We start from the raw sequence: 22666 nt of genomic DNA, 5'->3' as shown, positions 1-22666 counted from the left end.
AAATCTGGATTAGAAACACATCAAATAAAGGAGAAAATGCATAAAAAAATAATAATCTGTGAATATTGTAATGCATATTATGGTGTGGAAACCTGCAGAAAATATGTGGATAAAAAAACAGCAGAAAAACTCAGAATTTTGCTATGTGCAAACATGGCCTAAAGGTTTTTGGAAAACACTGCAGTTTTTGAGGCATTTTTTTGAGCCAAAGCCAGAAGTGGATCCAGCAGGAAGTGAACGTATAAGTCCTGTCTTGATAGTTCCCATTCCTTTTGAACACACTCCTGTATTTAGCTCAAAAATCTGCACCAAAAACTGCAGTGTGTAATAATAATAATAATAATCTTTATTTATATAGCGCCAACATATTCCGCAGCGCTTAACAATTCACAGGTTCATGTACAACAGTCATAAGTAACATAGCTAAAGATAATACAATAATTACAGCAAAAATAATGACGACCCTGCTCATAAGAGCTTACAATCTACAATGAGGTGGGGGTGACACAAAGTACAATGGCTTATTTACAGTGATGGTCCAGCCATCTTGAGGGGATGAGGGATAGATAAAGGCTGCATGAGCTTATCACCAGCCAGTATCTGTAGTGCTTTTTGGTTAGGTGGAGACTTATGTTTGGAGAAATAAGGAATGGGCTATAAGAATCTATGTATTCACACAGTTTTTTTTATGTGGATTTTGAAGCTGATCTGTCTCAAGATCCACATCAAAGAGTATTTGAAGTAGTTTTTTATGTGGATTGGAAACAGTTCCACTTCAGAATCCTTGTCAAAAAGCTCTCTGTGAACATACCCTATAGGGAGAATTGGTCTCCTGCCTTTCCTTTCTCATTTTGGCCAAGATTGACGATTTAGTAAAGGTGTCACGTGACTGCAACTCTCCAATAATTCACGCAACAAAACCACTTGTGCAACTTGTCTCGGACTTGTAGTTTTCGCCTATGTATCTTAGAGCTCTGATTTTTCTGGACAGTTGCAGACATGTGACTTGCATTGAAGTCTATGGTGAATGTGTTTCTTGCAACCTGCACCAGCAACAGAAAATCAGACATATTTGGAAACATTTGTGAGTCTTTGTTGCAGTCGCACAGCCTCTTCGGTAATATTTCCAGTTTTGCTGCATTTCATACAACCAGGCAGAAAACCCTTTTATTTTTCAGACATGCTGCTTTGTATGAAACAATTTGACAATAATATTTGTAGGTGCCTATAAGTAGAGACAGATAATTTTGTATTTAGCGAAATTAAAGGCATAATAAAATTGTATCTTCTTTTAGTAAATCATGAAACACGTGAGTATTTTGTGACTACAAAATTACAGATTATAATGGAAGTGTATAGTATTTAAACAATTTCACCGAAAAAAATCATGATTGATATCCTCTTGAGCATCTGGGCCATTAAGATAATTGACCGTTAGGAAATGAGTACTCAATAATTTCCTATTTTTTTTATTTACCACACCGGCACACTGCAGGTACAGTGGTGGTGGCTTATTTGTGTTGGGGATTGAATGGTGATTACCCTCTTTTCGTCCTCTTACACTGATAATTGACTCCATCACTCTCACCTAATCAGGGACTTATAGGGTCCTTTAGGGTGCCTTTTCATTCAAGAGGGTGCCAACCTCCGCAGTGAGGTAGGGACAGATTAGGGGTCAGTTTAGGGCATTGCCCCTTCCCCACTTTATGATAATCTCTTTTTGGGCTGGGAATACTTTTGAGGGTTAGTTGCATTTGAATTTTTAATGATACCGATAAACATAAATTTTAGGTGTATTTTTTCGGTGAAGTTATTTTGTGACTACACTATCTTTTGCGGGAAGCATTCCACATTTATAATGTATATTTATGATTACCATTCCTAAAATCCTACTGACTTTTCCAGTTTTTAGAGAAGATGAGACCTGCCTCCCTGCTTGACCATATGTTTAGAGAAGATGAGACCTGCCTCCCTGCTTGACCATGTTTAGAGAAGATGAGACCTGCCTCCCTGCTTGACCATATGTTTAGAGAAGATGAGACCTGCCTCCCTGCTTGACCATATGTTTAGAGAAGATGAGACCTGCCTCCCTGCTTGACCATGTGTTTAGAGATGAGACCTGCCTCCCTGCTTGACCATATGTTTAGAGAAGATGAGACCTGCCTCCCTGCTTGACCATGTGTTTAGAGAAGATGAGACCTGCCTCCCTGCTTGACCATGTGTTTAGAGATGAGACCTGCCTCCCTGCTTGACCATATGTTTAGAGAAGATGAGACCTGCCTCCCTGCTTGACCATGTGTTTAGAGAAGATGAGACCTGCCTCCCTGCTTGACCATGTGTTTAGAGAAGATGAGACCTGCCTCCCAGCTTGACCATGTGTTTAGAGATGAGACCTGCCTCCCTGCTTGACCATATGTTTAGAGAAGATGAGACCTGCCTCCCTGCTTGACCATGTGTTTAGAGAAGATGAGACCTGCCTCCCTGCTTGACCATGTGTTTAGAGAAGATGAGACCTGCCTCCCTGCTTGACCATGTGTTTAGAGAAGATGAGACCTGCCTCCCTGCTTGACCATGTGTTTAGAGAAGATGAGACCTGCCTCCCTGCTTGACCATGTGTTTAGAGAAGATGAGACCTGCCTCCCTGCTTGACCATGTGTTTAGAGAAGATGAGACCTGCCTCCCTGCTTGACCATGTGTTTAGAGAAGATGAGACCTGCCTCCCAGCTTGACCATGTGTTTAGAGAAGATGAGACCTGCCTCCCTGCTTGACCATATGTTTAGAGAAGATGAGACCTGCCTCCCTGCTTGACCATGTTTAGAGAAGATGAGACCTGCCTCCCTGCTTGACCATATGTTTAGAGAAGATGAGACCTGCCTCCCTGCTTGACCATATGTTTAGAGAAGATGAGACCTGCCTCCCTGCTTGACCATGTGTTTAGAGATGAGACCTGCCTCCCTGCTTGACCATATATTTAGAGAAGATGAGACCTGCCTCCCTGCTTGACCATGTGTTTAGAGAAGATGAGACCTGCCTCCCTGCTTGACCATGTGTTTAGAGAAGATGAGACCTGCCTCCCAGCTTGACCATGTGTTTAGAGATGAGACCTGCCTCCCTGCTTGACCATATGTTTAGAGAAGATGAGACCTGCCTCCCTGCTTGACCATGTGTTTAGAGAAGATGAGACCTGCCTCCCAGCTTGACCATGTGTTTAGAGAAGATGAGACCTGCCTCCCTGCTTGACCATATGTTTAGAGAAGATGAGACCTGCCTCCCTGCTTGACCATGTGTTTAGAGAAGATGAGACCTGCCTCCCTGCTTGACCATGTTTAGAGAAGATGAGACCTGCCTCCCTGCTTGACCATATGTTTAGAGAAGATGAGACCTGCCTCCCTGCTTGACCATATGTTTAGAGAAGATGAGACCTGCCTCCCTGCTTGACCATGTGTTTAGAGATGAGACCTGCCTCCCTGCTTGACCATATATTTAGAGAAGATGAGACCTGCCTCCCTGCTTGACCATGTGTTTAGAGATGAGACCTGCCTCCCTGCTTGACCATATGTTTAGAGAAGATGAGACCTGCCTCCCTGCTTGACCATGTGTTTAGAGAAGATGAGACCTGCCTCCCTGCTTGACCATGTGTTTAGAGATGAGACCTGCCTCCCTGCTTGACCATGTTTAGAGAAGATGAGACCTGCCTCCCTGCTTGACCATGTGTTTAGAGAAGATGAGACCTGCCTCCCTGCTTGACCATGTGTTTAGAGAAGATGAGACCTGCCTCCCAGCTTGACCATATGTTTAGAGAAGATGAGACCTGCCTCCCTGCTTGACCATGTGTTTAGAGAAGATGAGACCTGCCTCCCTGCTTGACCATGTGTTTAGAGAAGATGAGACCTGCCTCCCTGCTTGACCATGTGTTTAGAGAAGATGAGACCTGCCTCCCAGCTTGACCATGTGTTTAGAGAAGATGAGACCTGCCTCCCTGCTTGACCATGTGTTTAGAGAAGATGAGACCTGCCTCCCTGCTTGACCATGTGTTTAGAGAAGATGAGACCTGCCTCCCTGCTTGACCATGTGTTTAGAGAAGATGAGACCTGCCTCCCTGCTTGACCATGTGTTTAGAGAAGATGAGACCTGCCTCCCTGCTTGACCATGTGTTTAGAGATGAGACCTGCCTCCCTGCTTGACCATGTTTAGAGAAGATGAGACCTGCCTCCCTGCTTGACCATGTGTTTAGAGAAGATGAGACCTGCCTCCCTGCTTGACCATGTGTTTAGAGAAGATGAGACCTGCCTCCCAGCTTGACCATGTGTTTAGAGATGAGACCTGCCTCCCTGCTTGACCATATGTTTAGAGAAGATGAGACCTGCCTCCCTGCTTGACCATATGTTTAGAGAAGATGAGACCTGCCTCCCTGCTTGACCATGTGTTTAGAGAAGATGAGACCTGCCTCCCTGCTTGACCATGTGTTTAGAGAAGATGAGACCTGCCTCCCTGCTTGACCATGTGTTTAGAGAAGATGAGACCTGCCTCCCAGCTTGACCATGTGTTTTTAACATTTAGGTTGAGCTTTTAATGTAATTAGGTAAGCAATGACACTGGCAAGCAGACAATTGTCCCCAGTTTTCCCATCCCGCCCCCACCATCCATAGCTGGCTGCAGGAGTCATCAGTATGAGCTCTCACACTCTCAGGGCTTTGCCTGCACTGTTTATATTCTCCGGTCATGGGTAAGACACCAGAAAATACAGCATTTCTAGTAATATGATGGTTGTGGTGGACGGATTATTAATCCGGCATGTGGACACATTTACCAGGGGAGGAGGGGGGCAGCGCTGCTGCTTTTGTTTTGTAGGGGAGGGTCTGGAGCTTTAGCAACAGATTCCATGTGACCAGATCTATCTAGTTGTCTGTCTCTGCCCTGATTGGTGGTAACAGAATATCCCTCTTCCTGTTACTCTGTGTTATGATAGAGACATCATTTTTTCCTTTGTGTTAGCTGCAGTTAATCATCTGAGCCAATGTCTCAACCTCCCCAATTGGATACATGTGGCTCAGAAGTTAACCCTTTGCTGGGAGGCAAGCTGCCTGTCCCTCAGCTCCAGCGATTTGCAGAGCCTACAGTCTGTCCATGCTGTAACATAACATCCCCACAACTGGCTTTTATTTACCCTCTCTCCTAATATTTATTTACCCTCTCTCCTAATATTTATTTACCCTCACCCCTAATATTTATTTACCCTCTCTCCTAATATTTTTTACCCTCTCTCCTAATATTTATTTACCCTCACCCCTAATATTTATTTACCCTCTCTCCTAATATTTATTTACCCTCTCTCCTAATATTTATTTACCCTCACCCCTAATATTTATTTACCCTCTCTCCTAATATTTATTTACCCTCACCCCTAATATTTATTTACCCTCTCTCCTAATATTTATTTACCCTCTCTCCTAATATTTATTTACCCTCACCCCTAATATTTATTTACCCTCTCTCCTAATATTTTTTACCCTCTCTCCTAATATTTATTTACCCTCACCCCTAATATTTATTTACCCTCTCTCCTAATATTTTTTACCCTCTCTCCTAATATTTATTTACCCTCACCCCTAATATTTATTTACCCTCTCTCCTAATATTTATTTACCCTCACCCCTAATATTTATTTACCCTCACCCCTAATATTTATTTACCCTCTCTCCTAATATTTATTTACCCTCTATCCTAATATTTATTTACCCTCTCTCCTAATATTTATTTACCCTCTATCCTAATATTTATTTACCCTCTCTCCTAATATTTATTTACCCTCACCCCTAATATTTATTTACCCTCTCTCCTAATATTTATTTACCCTCACCCCTAATATTTATTTACCCTCTCTCCTAATATTTATTTACCCTCTTTCCTAATATTTATTTACCCTCTCTCCTAATATTTATTTACCCTCACCCCTAATATTTATTTACCCTCACCCCTAATATTTATTTACCCTCTCTCCTAATATTTATTTACCCTCACCCCTAATATTTATTTACCCTCTATCCTAATATTTATTTACCCTCTCTCCTAATATTTATTTACCCTCACCCCTAATATTTATTTACCCTCTCTCCTAATATTTATTTACCCTCACCCCTAATATTTATTTACCCTCACCCCTAATATTTATTTACCCTCTCTCCTAATATTTATTTACCCTCTATCCTAATATTTATTTACCCTCTCTCCTAATATTTATTTACCCTCTCTCCTAATATTTATTTACCCTCTCTCCTAATATTTATTTACCCTCTATCCTAATATTTATTTACCCTCTCTCCTAATATTTATTTACCCTCACCCCTAATATTTATTTACCCTCTCTCCTAATATTTATTTACCCTCACCCCTAATATTTATTTACCCTCTCTCCTAATATTTATTTACCCTCTTTCCTAATATTTATTTACCCTCTCTCCTAATATTTATTTACCCTCACCCCTAATATTTATTTACCCTCACCCCTAATATTTATTTACCCTCTCTCCTAATATTTATTTACCCTCACCCCTAATATTTATTTACCCTCTATCCTAATATTTATTTACCCTCTCTCCTAATATTTATTTACCCTCTCTCCTAATATTTATTTACCCTCACCCCTAATATTTATTTACCCTCTCTCCTAATATTTATTTACCCTCTCTCCTAATATTTATTTACCCTCTCTCCTAATATTTATTTACCCTCACCCCTAATATTTATTTACCCTCTATCCTAATATTTATTTACCCTCTCTCCTAATATTTTTTACCCTCTCTCCTAATATTTATTTACCCTCACCCCTAATATTTATTTACCCTCTCTCCTAATATTTATTTACCCTCACCCCTAATATTTATTTACCCTCTATCCTAATATTTATTTACCCTCTCTCCTAATATTTATTTACCCTCTCTCCTAATATTTATTTACCCTCACCCCTAATATTTATTTACCCTCTCTCCTAATATTTATTTACCCTCTATCCTAATATTTATTTACCCTCTCTCCTAATATTTATTTACCCTCACCCCTAATATTTATTTACCCTCTCTCCTAATATTTATTTACCCTCTCTCCTAATATTTATTTACCCTCTCTCCTAATATTTATTTACCCTCACCCCTAATATTTATTTACCCTCTCTCCTAATATTTATTTACCCTCTCTCCTAATATTTATTTACCCTCACCCCTAATATTTATTTACCCTCTCTCCTAATATTTATTTACCCTCTCTCCTAATATTTTTTACCTTCAATCCTAATATTTAGAAATGTAACTGGGCTGAGTTGTTATTTTGTATACGTCCCATTATAGTGTTACATTAGCCCTGCTGTACATGCAGAGGGGGGACCACAAGGATCTGCATGTAAACCATACTCATCGCTGGAGAGATTGAACTTGATCTTTTTTTTCGCCATGTAACCCAATTTGACACTTTATTTCCAAATAGACGTTGAGGATTTACTCATATGTGCTTTGTCAAAAGCAGGAGGGGAACGATAAGGGGTTAAAATAGTTGTGCACCGAGCTGTGCGTGCCATGACCAGGCATAAGGGGGAACATATTGCTATACACTGCCTACATAAATCACAAGGCTGGGGTATTTTTATTTCATGATTGGAGTTTAAGAAAGGAATAATAATAATAATAATAATAATAATAATAAAAAATCCTATAGTAGTGCGAGAGCCCTATAGGAAGCCGCTGGGACATGTTGCCATGCCAACAGGTTCAGGAGCCTGCCAGCCAGCTTGTCAATGGGCAATCCTAAGAGGGAGCGTCCAAATGCAGCCCGCTAGCTGCAACCCGATTGGTCACACCTCTGTTGTCTTTGTGTAGAGCAAAGGATGCTGGGTAAGACCCAGAGTGAATGCTCAGTTTGTCTCAAGGCTGCAGTGAGGTAATGCTTTTGAATCTTTTGGGATTACGAGCTTGAACCTCTTAAAAAAAAAAAATAGAAAAAAAGAGAGAGAGAGACTGCAGCGTGTAGCATATTTTCCCCCCATTAGCTGAGTTTCCTACTCTGCACATTTTAACAAGTTGTAAAAGCCAGGCAGGCATGTAGATGGTAAAATGCAGCAGATCACGAGGTGAGGACATTTTTATTTACATTCTTCGCGTCCAGTCACTTCCCCAAGATGTGATCTTTTTAGGTCAATCTCCCCCTGTCCCCGTAGTTCACATTAATTAAAAGACTGCCAGTTTGTCGCTTTTTTTTTTTCTTTCACTGTTTTAACTGTAAAGGTATGAATAGGCTTATGTGCGCTTTATTGTGCCGTAGCATAGCGAGCAGAATACAAGGTTGTGTTAGCTACGTCGCCATAAAACATACGCCTATGTCCTACCCTCTGTGCTGGAGAGCGACCGCTTACTGGTTAAAAGCCGTTCAGCAGCGTATCCGGTATAACCAGAGCCATTGTATAGCCAATACATAACTCATCGTGACTCCAGCCTGATGGCGTATTTATTGCCAGACACTTCCTTAGGGTTTATATGGAGACTGTTTGCATTTGATGTATGCTCGCTTTATATTTCTCGGCAGGATTACATCACCGGATATATTTCACGGGCAGCGCTGAGTTAAAAATGAAGCGGTAATTGTACTAGACACAGCAAGTTGTGATCTTGTGATCCGGTGCTTATCCTCACCCTGTAGTCTAAAAATGGCGGCAGCCGGTATTGTGTTGTTCTGTGACTAGTCATCGGGTCTGAACCTTGCATGTAGCGTCCAGCATCAGGCGAATATCCTGTCCTTGAATAGACTCATAGCTGAATCACTTCTTTTCTTTCTAGTGATTTGTGGACCTATTTTCCTTTTAGAGAAAGGAATCCATAAAAGCCAGTCTGAATTAACTCTCCCAGACATGGGCTAGCTTTACAAATGGCTTCCTACGGTATACAGAGTTGATATATTGCTCGGGAACATATGTGACTGTCCGCAAGGACGCAATCATTATGCTTCAGCATACCAGCTTAGTTACCAATGTGAATAGGTTTATATGTGTCTGCGTCGGACTTTTATTTGTCCATAAAAAATGTAGTTCTTGGTCCTAAACAGACAGAAAAAAAATCTCCATTATATAAGGCATTAATTTGTAGAAAAGCAGCAGACGTTGCATTCAGCTTTTCAACATTTTTATTTGAACTTTATCATTGGGCATCTTTTGCAATACATCTGTCAACCAACTAATATATCAAAACACATAAAAAATGGTGCCGACATATCTCATCTGTGATCATAAAGTGTCAAAATAGATGATGGCAGATGAGATATAAAAGTAATAAACTATTGAAATTAGTAAGCTCCTTTGTGATGTTCATTTTTGTACTTATTTTTGCTCATGTGAGACAGACAGATTAAAGTTTATCATCGATGTTTAGGGCGTTCTTCTCTCACCATAATCTGACGGTTTGAGACACAGCTGGCAGATCTGGATGTACTAGTGCCTGGTCAAAATTACAATCTTGAAATCCTCCCCTGCAAAGTTTCTATACATAGGCAATATCTAGCCCTTAACTTATGGTAGGTGATGGACTTGCCATTAACATGGAGGTAACCTTTACTAGACATACACTAGGCCTAAAAGTATGGGGCAACATCCACTATCAATATCATGTATGACTGCCTTTGAACAATTATGGTTGGGAGAAGGAGATGACGGTGCTTTAGAGATGAGTGCACCTTTTAAAATTAGCTTCACCAAATTTTTCCCCAAAATTTGATTTGCCTCGAATCCCAAGTACTCCATTTACCCTGAAATTACATGTATGACACTTTGAGATCTCCTAGGATTGTATCCAAACCATTTATTGCTATTTAATGCAATCACAGCCTTAGTAACATCCATGTCCTCACCATACGTGGCTGTGTGTAATCGGATGTAACCGTTTCTTCACTGCTGTGGAATTTGTGCAATGTATAATGGATTTCACTCCCTATGTCTATGGCTAAACTGTGACTTCATCTCACTATCTAGATTCACTCCAGAATAGCTTCTGCATTTCCTGCTTTTGCTTTTATATAGGCTATGATAGTTCCTTCTGATTGGCTGCTATAGCACGTGAAATAATTATGGCATTATATGGGGAAGTCCGCTCTTGCGGCCCTGAGGTCATGCGAGCATTCTCTGGCTAATACAATCTCCTTCATTGTGTCAAACGGTGGTGGCCATTTTTGGTGATTCACGCTAAGCAAATCGCAAATTGTTTCTATTTGCTGGGTCCAGCTAATTTCCAAAAATTCAGCATGAATTTGATTCACATTAAATCAGTTCATTCTTCTCTATATAACTTATTATAACTTATCTCTACTCTTTTCTGCATAAGTTATTATTTTGCCCAAGACAAGCAAGGGCAGCTCCTTCTCTTCCTCTCCAAAGACAAATATGCATGTTTATGGGATGGTAGGCCTTATGGCTAAATAATTTCTTGTATGATAGGGCTGGCTCACACCGCCACAAACATCAGACAAGTGTTATCCGATTTTTTTTATCGGATAGCACTCAGACCAATTTTATTCCATGGGGCAGTGCCAATGACCAATTTTTTTTCAATGACAGAAACTCTGAAATAAGTCACCCATTATGGGTGCCTGGAAAACATTAGACTGCAGTCAGACGATATCTGAGTGCAGTCTGAGAGAATTGAATCACACCATGCTGACACTCCAATCAAACTCTGATTAAAGTTTTCTTGGAGTGTCATTTGCATAAGTGGCCCGATTCTACAGTCGTGTGACCCCGGTCATAAGGTAAGAAATTAATTCCATTCACAGTGTTTTGCCTCAAATATTAAATAAGTCCCAGATTTTTTTAAACTGGTGTCACATGTTATATATGACTTTTATGAATCTTTATCTGCTACTTGTTTATGTCAGGATAGTGCTATTAAAATTATACTACAATAGCCCTGCTTTAGGGTTTGTTAATGTTCCACAAGTGCGCATACCCTACGGGAGTATCGGCGTGGGGAATTTGTAGTTAGCATATAACAGAAAAACTAGACATTTACTTGTTAATGAAAATGAATGGCCAATTACTCGCTGACAGTCACTTGTCAGTCACTTGGTGCCAATCATCCGGTGTCTAACATTGGGGAAAAACGGGATCAGACAGGTTGAATTTTAATCTGGTGAATCACTTGTTTTTATGATCTCAGTAGTTGTCTCGCAGTCTTTTATTTCTGCCTTGGAAACTAAATTTGCAATGCCAATCCAATTGGGCATTTTTTATGGTAAAGGCGGGGAAAGATCTGTTAAACAATCTCATCTTCTCGTGTCTATGGCTGTGTGCCCACGATGCGTATTTCATGCGTTTTTGGTGCGGAAATCTCCGCAGCGTAAACGCATGATAAACGCATGGTAAGCCTTCTGCCATGGTCCCCTATGCAATTCCACACTTTCAATGCCATGCTGCGGATTTTTCCGCAGCGTTTATGCTACGCTCAAAAATCCGCAGCATGTCCATTAATTTTGCGGAAGTGCTGCGTTTTCGCCGCCATTGACTTGCATTAGAACGCGCCAATAACGCAAGACTGCATCTGTACTTGCGTAATTGGCGCGTTCTAATGTGCGGATGGTACCCGGGTGTAGAGGAGAGAAGACTCTCATCCACACCCAGGTACCATAGAAACTGTAAAAAAAGAATAAAATAAAAAATAAAGATTATACTTACCTTCTGATGGCCCGCGCTGCGCTCCTTCTCCTTTGCCGGCACATCGCGTTGGACTGTAGGACCTGCGGTGACGTCACAGTCATGTGACGGTAGGTCCTTCAGTACACGGCATCGCGATATCCCGGCAGCCAGGAACGAGCGCAGCAGCACACGCCGGGCCATCGGAAGGTAAGTATCAGGTTTATTTTTTTATTTTTAACCATTTAAAGGTCACACTATATAAATCCACGCTGTTTGCATGGATTTATATAGTGTGACCTAGTTGACAAGCAGTTTCCAAGTGATGCTAAAATCGCATTGAAAGCGCTTGTCAATCCGCATGCGGAAACGCATGTGGATCCGCATGTATTACGCAGGAAAAACGCATGTACAATCCGCATGCGTTTTTTCTGCCAGGGAGATGCAGAAATGTTCTCCTTCATTTCTGCATCGTGGGCACATAGCCTATAACAGATTTAACATCAATAGAGTGATGAAACCTAAGTTGACCTCTGTTCTGCTGTGTTCACATCTTCATCTATTGCAGATTCTGCCATAACAGGAAGAATAGTGCAGCTTGCAACCTATTCTTTCCATCAAAATTAAAGAACCTGGTAGACCTCATTATTAGTCAAATTGGGTTCATCAGACTTTTGTTGGTATCTATCATGTTAACGAGCCGGTACTCCTCATGCATCAGCTTATTCACACACATTAGTTCCGGTCCATGGTGCACTGACCAGTCGGAGGTCACCTAACCCAAACTCAACAGACTCAGAAGGATTTATGAGACTGTTGAGTTCAGGTCAGGAGACAAAAGGCTAGTCCGTGCATTATGGTTTGTTCTCAGACCATGACACACACATTCTTAGTGTCGGTGGAATTTGGCTTTGTCATTTCCATACAACCTCTGTTTGTGGCCGCATATATGGTTATATTCTTCCATTAGGCCTCTTGCACACTAACGTCTAGGGGTCTCCTAGAAGTGCATGGTTCTCTACTATGCCCACTACTTAACAATTTCTTATGAAGGCATAAAGAGATAATTTTTCGATTGGATTACATATCTATCAAACAAAATTCAATTATCAGAGGCGCTATGGATGAAGGTATTATTTCTTAATGGAGATACGGTGCATAATAGAACCTGAATTGCATGAACCTGTACCAAGGGGCTTCATGCCAATATGTCTGAACCCTAGGGGTGTGCTTATGTAGTACTAAGCTGTGCCACAACCTGCAGTTTGTATACTTTCCTATACTTTATTTTACATATGGCAAAATAGAAGATAGCAACGTATGTTTTTTTACAATATTCAGTTTTATTCACTATTGACATCATAGGCAACTAATGCAATAAAAACATTAGAGTTTGAGAACCCCTAAATCTAAAGTAACACCATATGATCTAAAACTTGCTGAAAAGCCTAGATTCGTATTTTTATGTGTGAACTCAAGTATGTGTATACTTGTGAGATTATGTCATGCTTGGTACTAGTTGGCAAAGGACTGTAGTTGTCCTCTGGTGGTTAATGTGAATGGACACTGAAATGTATCATTCTTATAAGGATAAGCCATTTACTAGGGTTTCATTGGCAGGTTTTTTTTTTTTGTTTGTTTTTTTTTTAGTTTCGTAAATGACCAAAATTCATGGGGGAGATGTATCAAAACTGATACAAAGGAAATATGGAGTAGCTGGTCATAGGAACCAAGCGGGTGAGAGGTTCAATCTATGAGCAACTGCTTCTTTTCTCATGATGAAAATATATACTGTGGTTAAAAAAAGACCTTGCAGCCGATTTATCAACACTGGCGTAGCGCACACCATTTAATGAATTTGGCGCCTCTTCTGAGTGGCGTGCATCAAGAACTGGAGCAGCAATTCTGGTGTAGAAAACACCAGCACATTTTATGAATTTGATGAGCGGTCTTGGCCGCACACCGTCCCATCCCAGCAACTCCCCATCTCTGACCCTTTTAGTGGAGCTGATTGAAACTGGCCAAAAGTTGCTAAATTTTTGCACAACTCCCCCTTGCACAAAATTTTTGCTACTTATAAAAGATTTTATACACTGCTCAAAAAAATAAAGGGAACACTTCAAATAACACATCCTAGATCTGAATGAATGAAATATTCTCATTGAATACTTTGTGCTGTATAAAGTTGAATTTGCTGACAACAAAATCACACAAAAATCATCAATGGAAATCAAATTTATTAACCAATGGAGGCCTGGATTTAGAGTCACCCCCAAAATTATAGTGGAAAAACACACTACAGGCTGATCCAACTTTGATGTAATGTCCTTAAAACAAGTCAAAATGAGGCTCAGTATTGTGTGTGGCCTCCACGTGCCTGTATGACCTCCCTCCAATGCCTGGGCATGCTCCTGATGAGGTTGCGGATGGTCTCCTGTGGGATCTCCTCCCAGACCTGGACTAAAGCATCCGCCAACTCCTGGACAGTCTGTGGTGCAACATGACGTTGGTGGATGGAGGTCTGGCATCGTCCTGCATTAGGAGGAACTCAGGGCCAACCGCACCAGCATATGGTCTCACAAGGGGTCTGAGGATCTCATCTCGGTACCTAATGGCAGTCAGGCTACCTCTGGCGAGAACATGGAGGGCTGTGTGGCCCTCCAAAGAAATGCCACCCCACACCATTACTGACCCACTGCTAAACCGGTCATGCTGAAGGATGTTGCAGGCAGCAGATCGCTCTCCACGGCGTCTCCAGACTCTGTCACGTCTGTCAAATGTGCTCAGTGTGAACCTGTTTTCATATGTGAAGGGCGCCAGTGGCGACTTTGCCAATCCTGGTGTTCTGTGGCAAATGCCAAGCGTCCTGCACGGTGTTGGGCTGTGAGCACAACCCCCATCTGTGGATGTTGGGCACTCATACCACCCTCATGGAGTTGGTTTCTAACTGTTTGTGCAGACACATGCACATTTGTGGCCTGCTGGAGGTCATTTTGCAGGGCTCTGGCAGTGCTCCTCCTGTTCCTCTTTGCACAAAGGCGGAGGTAGCGGTCCTGCTGCTGGGTTGTTGCCCTCCTACGGCCCCCTCCACGTCTCCTGGTGTACTGGCCTGTCTCCTGGTAGCGCCTCCAGCCTCTGGACACTACACTGACAGACACAGTAAACCTTCTTGCCACAGCTCGCATTGATGTGCCATCCTGGATGAGCTGCACTACCTGAGCAACTTCTGTGGGTTGTAGAGTCCGTCTCATGCTACCACGAGTGTGAAAGCACAACCAACATTCAAAAGTGACCAAAACATCAGCCAGAAAGCATTGGTACTGAGATGTGGTCTGTGGTCCCCACCTGCAGAACCATTCCTTTATTGAGGGTGTCTTGATAATTGCCAATAATTTCCATCTATTGTTTATTCCATTTGCACAACAGCATGTGAAATTGATTGTCTATCAGTGTTGCTTCCTAAGTGGACAGTTTGATTTCACAGAAGTTTGATTTCTTTGGAGTTATATTCTGTTGTTTAAGTGTTCCCTTTATTTTTTTGAGCAGTGTAGTATGCAAGCTTTGATGAATTGGCCGCATAGTCCAGCAAGTTCTTCCAAGGGATGAACGTTACACTAGTTTTAATAACTCTCACCTGCTATCTGTTTTGTGTAACTGGATTGGGTTTCTTGGTTAATTGAGTAATGTTAGATTTATTCCAAGTGTATTTGACATCTAAATTGTTTTTCTTCCACTGGCTTCCATATATTACCTTGCGGAAGCTCTATGTAAGGTGTGCACAACCTGCTGTCAATTATGCCATTTTGTGCAGACCCCAATCACCTGGTCTGTATCTGGTGACTGCTCTTTTGTGTGGGAGAGAGTGGCATGTAGGTGAAGGCAGGGCTGGGTAAGTACCGGGGAATAATTGGGGAATGACCTTTCAGGCTATTCGTCTGTCTAAACAGGCCAGCAATCATCCAACAAACGAGCAAAACACACGTTCGTTGAGTGAGATAATTTTTAAGTTTACCACTCCTCTTCATTAAGACAGGCATGTACAACACCAGGGGAGGCGGAAAGAGGGAAGGATTCAGGAAAAGCCGGGGAAGAAGAAGAAGGGAAAAAGAGAGTCAGAACTACTTAATGGTCAAACAATTGCATTTAAATTCTGATGTTTATAGGATACCTAAAAGGTTGTCGACTGCCTGAAAGGTTGTGCTGCTAAACAATTAGATCAAAGTTGTCCCAAATTTTCTATTCCATAAAGACCTTTTTTTTTTCATATTTTGCAATATTATTGACATTGCTTGTATTTAACCACCATGTAGCCCTGTCCTAATGAGCACAAGCTCACCAAGATGTGTGTGTGCCCGTTGAGATGGGTTACCTAAGGGTAAGTGCACACACGTTGTGTTTTTTCTGCACGTTTACTGAACCAAAATCTGCACGAAATCTGCACATAACTGACTCTCTGGCAGGAGGTTTAGCGGCATTTTGTGTTGCGTTTTTGCTGTGTATTTGCAGCGTTTTTTTCACTGTCCTTCTGTCTCTATTTAGTAATGCACATAAAGTTCTGTGAAAAAAAAGACTCCCATTCAATTTTGCCATCAAAAAACGCTGCAAATACGCAGCAAAATACACATGCGTTTTTTGGTGCGTTTTTGCTGCATATTTGTAGTGTTTTTTAATCCCCCCATTACTTCCTAGGGGTGAAAAAACGCTGAAAAAATGCTGAAAGAAGTGACATGTCACTTCTTTCAGCGTTTTTCTAATCACTGAAAATACGCAGCAAACAAAAAAGCAACATGTGGGAACAGTGAATTCTGTTTTCTCATACACTTTGCTGGTACTGCTAGATGCAGCTGAAAATTTACATAAAAATATGCTGCAAATACGCAGCAAAACACAACGTGTGTGCACATACCTTTATAGCGAGGATAAGATTTTTAACACCGAATAGTGAGCCCTCGCGGGCCGCTCTCCTCCTGGACCAGTCAGCGACTTCTATTGTCTAATATTATTGTACTTGATTTTATTATGTATACCCTTCTTCATATGTAAAGCGCCGTGGAATAAATGGCACTATACTTATAAATAATAATAATTAACTACAAGCAATTGAGCTAGTAAGAAGTCTCAGGAAATTGCCACAAAGATAGGGAGCCAAAATATCCCTGAGGACGCTTCCTCTAAAAATTCAGCCGTGTATGGGAGGAGTGTGATCACATTTTAGTACTTTATGAATACTACCTGCATTTGATCTTTGGAAGCTATATAAATGCCTCATTTTTTAATCAATTAAAAGACACAGCACATGTCAAAGATTCATTTCTATGTGATAAATATTATATATTCAGAAATGTCTCTGCTTCCCATTGACTTTAAACAACTCATAACATATCTTCGGTGCCAGGTGTAGAAATGTTCTCAAGGAGTAAATTCCACACCTTGCTTCATATTTGGTGCCAACTATGATGAAATGATTGGATGAACCAATCCCAACTTGTCATGTTCATATTCATTTGTGTTGATTGAACACAGATCTTAAAGATGTTATAGATAGTCATGAGAAAAACTAAGTTCACCCTCTTTGAATTCTATGGTTTTACATATCAGGATTCAGGACATAAAAAAAACCATCTTGTCTCCAGGAGGTCTTAAAATTAGGTCAGTAGAACCTCAGATTAACAACACATAACAATTTATGCCTTGTCATTATTTATTTTTCAAAAATTAGACAAAATTAACAGGCAATGCGAGAAAAATGAAGTACGCCCCATGAATCCAGAGCTTGTAGAGGTCAGCTTTAGCTTTAAAGCGCACCTGTCAGCAGGATTGTGCTTAGTAAACTACATACACTGTCAGGTGGGTGCCGTTACACTGAGTAAAATGATACCTTTGTTGATGAAATCCGTCCAGTGGTTCTTTTATAATTTTTATTTTCAGTTCTGCCATAATGATATGCTCGTGCTCTGGGGCGGGACTTTGGGGAGGGGCTGTAACTGGTGCTCTCATTATGTATGCCTATCTCTGGTCTCTGCCAGGTCACTGTGCTTTCAGTGACCTGCCTACTATTTTAAATATTGCCTTAATAATTTCTCTGCCAATGTGAAATTTACATCCCCAAAATGGCCACCGACGCATGCGCAGTAGCATCTATCGCTTGCCGATGCTACTGCGCACATTCGGACACCATTTTGCTACAGGAAAAATAAATTTGCCTGCAGCAATATGGCCGCCTGCGCTTGCGCAGTAGCATTTCTCGTTTGCGCAGTAGCATTTCTCGTTTGCCGAGAGATGCTACTGCTCATGCGCGGCACCATATTGCTGCACCCAAAATTTTTTTCCAAAAGCAAAATGGCGCCCGCACGTGCGCAGTAGCATCTCTCGGCAACCGAAAGATGCTACTGTGCATGCCCGGGCTGCAGTGGCCATTTTGGGTGATATAAATTATACATTGGCAGAGAAATTCTAAAGGCAATATTTAAAATAGTAGGCAGGTCACTGAAAGCACAGTGACCTGTCAGAGGCCAGAGATAGGAATACATAATGAGAGCACCAGCTACAGCCCCTCCCTAAAGTCCAGCCCCAGAGCAGATCTGAAAATAAAGATTATAAAAGAACCACAGGACAGATTTCATCAACAAAGGTATCATTTTACTCAGTATAACGGCACCCACCTGACAGTGTATGTGGTTTACTAAGCACAATCCTGCTGACAGGTGCGCTTTAATACTTTGTAGGATTCATTTTCTGTTTGACTTTACCAATCTCTCGCATTGTTCTGGAAGAATTTTAGCCCACTCTTCTTTATAACACTACTGACCTACATTGGGGTTTGTAAGTATTCATTTATTAACAGCTCTCTTAAAGTCCTATCCCACCATTTCAATTGGGTTGAGGTCTGGACTTGAACTGGGCCAATGTAACACCTTGATTCTCTTTTTCAACTATTCTGATATAGATTTGCTGATGTTCTTGGGATCATTGTCCTGTTGTATGACCAAGTTTCGACTAAGCTTAAGCTTGTGGATAGATGGCCACACATTTTACTATAAAATACTATGACACAGAAGTTGATGGTCATGTCAATGACTGCCAGGTGCCTAGGTCCTGTGGCTACAAAACAATCACAAATCATGAACCCTCCACCACCGTGCTTGATAGTTAGTATGAGGTGTTTGTGATGATTTGCTGTGTTTGATTTTTGACAAAGTAACACAGGACATTGTGGTCAAACTTTTCTAGTATGGTCTCGTATGTCTAGAGAAAGTTGGTCCAGAAGCCTTGTGGTTTGTTCAGATGCAATTTTGCAGACTTTTGCTGTGATGCCATATTCCTTTTAGAAAGAACTGGCTTTTTATTCTGGCAACTGTTTCAAAACAACCTGTTCGTTTAGTCTTTTCCGTTGCTCTGCTTGTTTATATAATGCTTGGCTGTGACATAAAATGCACAGTGCCATGACATGATTAGACTAATCTTTCATATGTAAATCTGAACTCCAATCACACCTCAATTTGCAGGTTTGGTTGTATAGAGTTGTACCTTGAATTTAGAGATGTACAAGATGATATCTTAGGTTCTGCACAATTTCTTTGTTTATAGTGGATTTTACACCACAGAAAATCCGTTACAACACCTGTGTGTCTGACATTGCTCCAGCCATGATGTCTCGTCTACCGCATGTGACCAGTGCAGCCTCTGAATATTTAACATGCTAACTGAGACCCTTAGGCTGTGTGCCAACTATGCGTTTTTCAAGTGTTTTTGCTGCGGAATTTACACATGACTCCCGGGACACCCGCCAATCGGTTGATCAGCGGAGGTACTGTGGCACCCCTGAGGGTTCAGTCGCCACAGAGGTACTGCACCTCACCCAGAGGTTTGGTGTCTCCTTCTCTCAGGTAAGGAGGCAGTGCTGCCCGGAACCTCAACACCCACATTCAACACTACACTACTCCAGGCCGGCTGGAAGGGCAAGATGCATTGTGTTTCCTGCTGAGCCCTGTCCCTGGCTGGAGTAGGGGGAACCAGTAGTGGGTGTGGGTGGAGGAAGCAGAGTAGGGGAGCACCATTGTAGGAGGTATATAAGGGGAAGCCATCTTAGGGTGGCAGGTCAGTCAGTGGAGAACAGTCAGTGAGCAGTCTGAGGAGCAGAGTCTCTTCAGGAGCTCTGCTCCACAAGTGGGGCCTAGTGATAGAGGCCCAGGAGGGGAGCAGAGGAGAAAGGCTCCGTTCTATAGAAGGGATCCCAGGGGGTATGGCGAGTGCAGGACGGCACCCGTACGCCCCGTATCTGCCAGGTGTCAGAGGGATCAGGCTGCAAGAAGGGACCGGTCTCTGGCCCAGCCGTGTTACTCCAGGTCTCGGCTGGAAAAACCGGAGGCTTCTGCACTTCCATGGTGCAGTCGCCACAGTCTCATCCTAGTCACCGTGAGGGTCAAGTAGGTCCGGGAACTCCAGGTTGCCCAGAAGGGACTTCAGAGCACCCGAAAGGGACTGTGTGTGGGAAGCGCAGGGCAGGAGGGAGAAGACCCAGCACGGGAAGTTGGTCTAGTTAAGAACATAAAGAAAGCGGGGTTCCGTCAAGCGCTCCTGACACATCTGAGGAAGAGCAGAACCCCTGGTCTGGTAGACAAGTGCGACGCGGAGGCGGACACCCATACAGTGTACCTGAGAACCTTGAATAAGAATTGTGAGTAAAACTCGGATGACTGCACTGCACTGCCTCCGTCAATTATTTCAGCTGCGCTATCCATCCTGCCTGCACTACAAGTCCCAGCACGACCCAAGACCAAACTCCACACTGCCCCGGGGGCCCGCTCCACCTGTGGGGAACAGAAACACCTCAGCTGCCATCTTATCACTCCCCCCCGGAGGTCTGCAGCAGCGCTGGTAAACCTTACCAGGTACCGCAGGTGGCGTCACAAACTATTTACTTTTATTTTTATTTCTATCCAAGTTACAATCCCCTTTTTCAAGAGTGACCCCAGGGTACAGGCCCGGGAGCCGACCACCGCGACACCCCCAAACCAGGCAAAGGCCCGGGTATAGAGTCGTCCCCATTCTCTGGGCGCGTCAGTACCATATGTCGGACCCCAACTGATCAGACATTGATGACCTATCCTAGGAATACGTCATCAATGACAAAGTGGACAAGCTCTTTAAGTGGTGTCAATTTCAGATAGACCATCTTAAAATACACAAGATTTATCAAACAGCATGAACAAGTATGACAAATCTGTCACATTGAACACGGTCTAGTCTAAGTTTGTACTGTATTGGTAAATATGCCCCATTGCCTGTTGTTCTATGAAGTAATTGTTTTTCCATGTATCCGTATTATAGTCTAGAGGGTTATTCACATTTCAGAATGGTATTGCATATTGCTAGGATATGCTTTTAATATTGCAGATATGATCTCTTGGATGGGACAGGATAACAAAGAGACCAATTTTTCCCAGCACATTGACTGTTCCTGGCCATTATTCAAGTGAATGGAGCAGAATTGTAATTCCCAGCACAGCTGATGGTTGTGAGCTTAGTTGTGCAAGGAAACAATGTCAAGGAGTGGTGGCGCCTTAGTTTTAAGGATCAGTGCTGTTATTGGATAGAAGACATTTATTGGGTCAGTATGGTTCCCTTAATTGGGATCAACACTGATCACCAGACTCAGGGACTTGGGTGTCCAGTTCTCCATTGGGTGCAAGATTGCAGCCAGCAGGGGCTGAATGGATAGGCTGGTCGCAGATTTGCCCTGCTGTTATATTCTTGGTTTATGGCACTGCAGAAAATTAAGGCTGTCATCTTCTTTTCTGTGCCATAGACCTAGAATGCAGTGGAAGGACATGTGCATGAGCAGATCCTCCATTATACACTTTATTTTCTCTATCAAATGCCATACTTTGATGTACCTAAGTTTCATGTAAGTGGCACTTCATGGTAGTTATATGTACTAGTTTTTATGCAGGCCCTATGATTACAGTGGATTTTGTGGCACACATTTATCTGTAGAAATGGGAAAGAATAATGGGTTAAATTTATTAATCCTGTCTAATATTTAGGCAGTGAATTCTTAGCCTGAAAATTTACCAAATATATCTCAACGGTTCATGCTAGATGATGAATTTGTTGCATATATACACAATTTTGTCAAAATTGTCACCACCTATTGGTTGCCTTATTGGTTCAGTACCAACATTTTGGCACCAAGCCATTTTTCTTTTTCTGCCAAACCATACCCATTGTCTTGCCAAAAAGTGCGAGCATTGTGCCGCATCCTCACTGACGTGCATCAGAATTACAATGCAGAGAAAGCATTATATATAATTCAGAATATAAGTAAGGTGTTTGGTTGTTCTATATTGCAAAGTATAAATATTTTCCTGCATTATTCCGCCCAAACAGAGCTTGAGTTGTGGTATGTGTGGGAAAATGTAAGGGATACTCACCCAAGACTTGTCTGTAATTGACCATGTCCAAAAATTAAAAAAAATAGTTTCTAAAATTTTTACGTTCTGAGGATGTTAATTATGCATAGCTGAGGTTGTAACTGCAGTGTTCAGGGACATTGCCAAGTCATAGCGGAATTAAACAAGGTGTTGTTAAAATTGTTCAACCTTGTAAAAGTCAAGATAGATTCCCAGTACGGACATTTCACTCTTATTGATATTACCTTACCTAAATTGTCAGTGACCACAATATGAATTGGATATATTTTGAAATTGATCTCAGACCTATGAACACTGGTGTATTTACTTTGAAAATCCATATTTGCATGGCTGTATAATTATTTTTAAAACTTTCACAGCCTAATATTTAATGGGGTTGTCGCAACCTATTAGACTAGAATGATTGCAAAGTGCTTGTAAAAACAACCAACTTTGTAATTGAACGCTTATTAAAAATCTAGGTATTGTGAATTAGTCCACTAAGGGTGCTTTCACTTAGCACTCTGGTACCTTTTCCTTAGCCCTATCGGGGTTTGTATCAGAAACCCCCACAAAACAGGATTTGGGTGTATG

General features: G+C 41.8%; 1 protein-coding gene across 4 annotated transcripts in view; it reads left to right on the top strand.

Annotated features, from left to right (window-relative positions):
- STOX2 (storkhead box 2) overlaps positions 1 to 22666 on the top strand; it is a 288464-nt gene that overhangs the window by 192224 nt on the left and 73574 nt on the right. Inside the window, exon 1 of one of the 4 annotated variants that reach the window (XM_073642804.1) lies at positions 7888 to 7930. The exons of 2 other annotated variants lie outside the window; for them this stretch is intronic. Coding sequence is in view for 1 of the 2 variants with exons in the window: in XM_073642800.1 (XP_073498901.1) it covers positions 8096 to 8120 (25 nt within the window). In the remaining variant the exon portion in view is untranslated. Of the gene's footprint in view, positions 1 to 7887; positions 7931 to 7977; positions 8121 to 22666 lie in introns of those variants that run through there. One more of the 4 variants, XM_073642800.1, reaches the window with a different exon arrangement.

The sequence above is a fragment of the Phyllobates terribilis genome, unplaced genomic scaffold, assembly GCF_046119375.1.
Source record: "Phyllobates terribilis strain yellow unplaced genomic scaffold, ASM4611937v1 Scaffold_1__5_contigs__length_1240528914, whole genome shotgun sequence".
Classification (NCBI taxonomy): Eukaryota; Metazoa; Chordata; class Amphibia; order Anura; family Dendrobatidae; genus Phyllobates; species Phyllobates terribilis.
The sequence above is the reverse complement of the archived record's forward strand: the minus strand, read 5'-3'. Positions and strand labels throughout refer to the sequence as shown.